The 4,753-nt window shown below is 42.9% G+C and overlaps 1 protein-coding gene across 1 annotated transcript; it reads left to right on the top strand.

Annotated features, from left to right (window-relative positions):
* The first annotated feature begins 234 nt into the window (after window positions 1-234).
* Window positions 235-4,023, top strand: LOC113445972 (cell adhesion molecule CEACAM5-like). Its single transcript, XM_087939441.1, has 4 exons — window positions 235-523; window positions 2,626-2,898; window positions 3,487-3,563; window positions 4,006-4,023. Exons 1-4 carry the CDS (start codon window positions 235-237, stop codon window positions 4,021-4,023), a joined length of 657 nt encoding a protein of 218 aa, XP_087795567.1.
* The last annotated feature ends 730 nt before the right edge of the window (window positions 4,024-4,753 follow it).

The raw sequence follows: 4,753 nt of genomic DNA, 5'->3' as shown, positions 1-4,753 counted from the left end.
CTGTCTGTGTCTCTCTCTGTGTTAGAAATTCTGCTGATATATAGCACCACAGAGCAAACAAAGAACACAGTCACCATGTGCTTTACTGCTGAACTGTTCAACTGTAACAGGAAATAGGAAGCTATGCTTACTACAAAAGAACATAGAGTATATATCATAGATCCAAATTTGTAAGCACTGCCATTTACTGGCTGCATACTACTGTAGTTGTTGCATAAAAAATTCATCCCAACAATGAATTCCAACAATATATTTTCCCAAGATGGTCCAGATACACCTGCAATCCAGCCAACCCAACGATATTATAACGAACACACTAACGTTCTGCTCACCTGCAAAGCTGATTCATTTCCCCAGCCACGATATGTTTGGTTTCATAATGGAAAGAAAATAGACACCGGGCCAAAATTATTCCTTGAAGATTTCGTGGAAGACAAAACGGGGAGCTATATCTGCCAGGCTGGAAATGACCTCCTTCAGAAGAAGAGAAACAGCAGCAGCCTGGAGATTTACTTGGAAAAAAGTGAGTAACTAAGGTGTGGTTGAAAGTTGTTATCCATAGCCACTATAGGTAGTCCTTGACTTATGATCACAGTTGGGACCAGGCTGTCAGGATTCCGGCAGTTACCCCATTTAAATCATGAGTCTCGAGCCAAACTTCCAAAACTTCAAAAGGATTTATTGGGAGTTAACATGCCGGCACTGCCTGGGTGCAGCCAACTCTTGAGACACATAATTTATTGTCACCTTTGACCCTGGTTTCTCCCGCCCACCCCCACGGTGTATCATAATTCATATCCTCCAATGGGACACATCCATAGCCCAGAGTCATCAATCATGCTCTCCATTTAGAGATTTGCACGGCAGAAACTTCAGTCGCCTAGTTACTATCTTTGAAAAACTATTTGTGGAATGCACTTTTGATTTCCAGGCTGCCACACTGCTTCCCTCTCCCTTTCTGTTGGCAACTCTAAAAAGACCATAGAAATATTTTATGAGTTGACACAGACTTGCCGTTGCTAAGTATGACAGTTGTTAAGTGAGCTGGATATGATTTTATGATTATTTTTTTTGCTACGGTTGTTACGGGAATTACTGCAGTTGTTAAGTGAAACATACAGTCATTAAGTGAATTTCACCTTCCCCCCCATTGACTTCACCAGGGGACGTGCAACTGTAATAAGTATCTGCCAGGTGCCAAGCACCCAAATTTTGATCACATGACCATGGAGAGGCTGCAATGGTTGTAAGGGTTGATGTGTCTGTGTTTTCCCCCGAAGAAGACAATCTTTTTCTTATTGAATACAGTTTGTCTTTGACTTACGAACAGAACCTCCATTGCTAAGCAAGGCAGTTGTTAAATGAGTTTTGTTCCATTTTATAACCTTTTTGTGCCACCCTTGTTAAGTGAATTACTGCAGGTTGATAAGACAATCTGGCTTCCCCTATTGGCTTTGTTTGTCAAAAGCCAGCTAGGAAGGTCATGAATAGCAACAGCAATAACACTTAGGCTTATATACCACTTCATATTGCTTTATAGCCCTCTCTAAGCAGTTTACAGAGTCAGTCTATTGCCCCCAATAATCTGGTTCTCATTTTACCAACCTCAGAAGGAGGAAAGGCTGAGTCAAACTTGAACCAGTGTGTTGTGGCCTGTCAGTTGCCAGCCCCTCTGGCAACCAAATCAGAGGAGGGGGGCGGTGTGGGAGTCAGGATCAGCGTTAAGGCAATCTGAGAATTCCAAGTGGAAAGAGGGAATGGAGATGTCAGAGAGAGAGAGAGAGAGACAGAGACAGAGACAGAGACAGAGGCGGAGCCTGGGCTGTCTGTCAGCCCTCAGATGGAGAGTCAACAACCTTCAGGTCTGAAGGTGGCTGATGAGGAAGAGGAGGAACAGCTGGGCCCAGTGCCTGGGGCATGGATGAGCAGAAGGCAGAGGAGAGGAGAGCAGTGGAAATCTATGGGCCGGTCCTTGGAACAGAAGAGCCACCGCTGCTAGCAAAGCCCCAGACTAGCTCTGGAGATAAAAGGCAGGGGTTGGAGATGAATAGATGTGGCAGACACTGTTCATGTCCCCTGCTGGACAGATTGGTTAGCCTGAGGTGAAAGATAAACTTTTTGACACGGCTGCTGGCGCTCCTAATAAAGGAATCATTGCTTACGTTACGGGGGTTTGTCATGGTTGGGGAGCTGGGTCAGCACATGGTGAGGTTCGAACTGCTGAACTTCCGGCAGCCGGCAGTCAGCAGAAGTAGCCTGCAATACTGCATTCTGACCACTGCACCACCACGGCCCTTGGCGATCACATAACCCCCGGAAAGTGCAACTGTGATAAATCCACTTCAGTTGCCAAGCAGAAGAATGTTCATCGTAAGACTGTAGGGATGCTGCAGTGGCCATACGTGTGAGGACCAGTCATAAGTCCATGTTTTCAGTGCCCTTATAACTTTGAACAGTCACTAAATGAGGACTACCCGTAACTGTCCACATTAGCTTCCCCGTCACTGATTTTCCCCACATTACAACCATTCGTCCTATCCACTCCTGAAATTTGCTTTTCATGTGCCGCTCCAGGCCTTCCTCCCCTGGTGAGACCTTCAACATTGCCTTTCCCCGTTCCCACAGGTCGTGTAAGCAACATTACCATCAATCATCCACCTGAGGCCATCGAGGGCAAGCTAATCTCCTTGCACTGCATGTCAAGAGGTGACAATGTTTCATATTCCTGGACCAAAGGGGGCCAGGTGGTCCGTGCCGATGGCCGCATCTCTTTGAAGAACAACAACCAGACCCTTGAGTTGAATCCAGGGTACCGAAATGATACTGCAGATTATATTTGCCATGGTAACAACAGCATCTCTTCCAACCAGAGCGAACCCTATCACTTGGACATTATCTGTAAGTCTGATCTTCCTGTCTTGAGTCATGGCATGATTCCTGAGTACTTAACCTTCTTCCTCGGTGGTCTGCCATTTTGTATAATCTCAATCCATTTGATTCGTGTGCGGGTCAGTTTAGGTCCTAGAAACTGGGTTAATTCTGGGTTTTTTCTTTTCTTCAGTTGGACTCAGTCAGTCTGGTTCAGTGTTTATCAAACTTGGCAAGTACATGGCTGGCTGGGGAATGCTGGAAGATGAAAACAACATGTGTTAAACTTGCCAAGATGGCCGGCTGGGGAATGCTGGGAGCTGAAGTCCACATGTGTTAAACTTGCCAAGATGGCTGGCTGGAGAATTCTGGGAGATGAAGTCCACACATCTTAAATTTGCAAAGATGGTGGCTAGGGATCTGGGTGGGAGCTGAAATCTTAAACTTGCCAAGTCTAGAAAGATTAGTGCAGTTTGCTGACCACGGTAGTCCTTTTAACTGACACATTAAATAGAATAAAAAGAGAAGGTTCTTGCTACTTCAGAACGTTGCAAGGATGTTCTTTTGAAAAGTGTTCCTCCGCTTAAAAATAATCCTAAATATGCTTGTTTCCTCCAGATGGACCTGACCCTCTGATTATCAACGAGACTATTGATGTCCCAAAAGCGCAGATCAAACTGACTTGCAAAGCTGTTGTGCATCCTCCTGCCGTTTATACTTGGTTTTATAATGGAACAGAACTGGATAATAGGATTTTCTTTCTGAAAATTAGCCCAGAGTATTCTGGAAATTATACTTGTAGTGTGATTAATCCAATCTCTTTCCTGAAGAGAGATGCCACCTTGGGGATCAACATGAAAAGTGAGTAGTCAGAACAAGAAACTCCTGATCATTTGCCAAATACAATACATGCTGGCTGGAGAATTCTGGGAGTTGAAGTCCACAGTCTTAAAATTGCCAAGTCTGGAGAGCCGCCTGGCCAAACAGATTGAGGAGCCTGTGCCTTGGGACTGAAGATGTTTCCCCCTCCCCTCCCCGCAAGGTTGGAATCACGTGGTCCCTTGGTGATACAAGGAAGGAAGAGGATTGCATTCCTTATCACATTGCTGAGGTCGCTTTCTCTTTTTCTCTTTTTAGGAAAGTTTAAAAGCCTAAAATAGAAATGAAGGATGGAAAGACAAGGGTGTAAGTATCAATTCTACAGAAAATATTCAGGAATGATTCATTTGCTCTAGTTTCCCTAAGTTTTAGTTTTTCCTATCCGTTTGGCTATCATCTATCTATCCATCCATCCATCCATCCATCCAGTTATCATCTACCTATCTATATCTTTCTCTTCATCTCTCCATCCATCTCTCCATCTATCTCCATCCAGCCATCTCTCTATCCATCCGTCATCTAACATTCTGTATCTATCTGTCTGACTATCTATCTATCTATCTATCTATCTATCTATCTATCTATCTATCTATCTATCTATCCATCCATCTATCTATCATTCTATCTATCTATCTATCATTCTATCTATCTATCTATCATTCTATCTATCTATCATTCTATCTACCTACCTTTCATATCTATCTATCTATCTATCTATCTATCTATCTATCTATCTATCTATCTATCTATCTATCTATCTATCTATCTATCTATCTATCTATCTATCATTTATCATTCTGTCTATCATTCTATCTACCTACCTTTCATATCTATCTATCTATCTATCTATCTATCTATCTATCTATCTATCTATCTATCTATCTATCTATCTATCTATCATTCTATCTATCTATCTATCTATCTATCTATCTATCTATCTATCTATCTATCTACCTACCTACCTTTCATATCTATCTATCTATCATCTATCTACAGTATCTATTTA

Source organism: Pseudonaja textilis, chromosome 10 (assembly GCF_049901715.1).
Source record: "Pseudonaja textilis isolate UNSWEBS1 chromosome 10, rPseTex1.2, whole genome shotgun sequence".
Lineage (NCBI taxonomy): Eukaryota > Metazoa > Chordata > Lepidosauria > Squamata > Elapidae > Pseudonaja > Pseudonaja textilis.
Note: the sequence above shows the minus strand (reverse complement) of the source record. Positions and strands in the feature narration are given on the sequence as shown.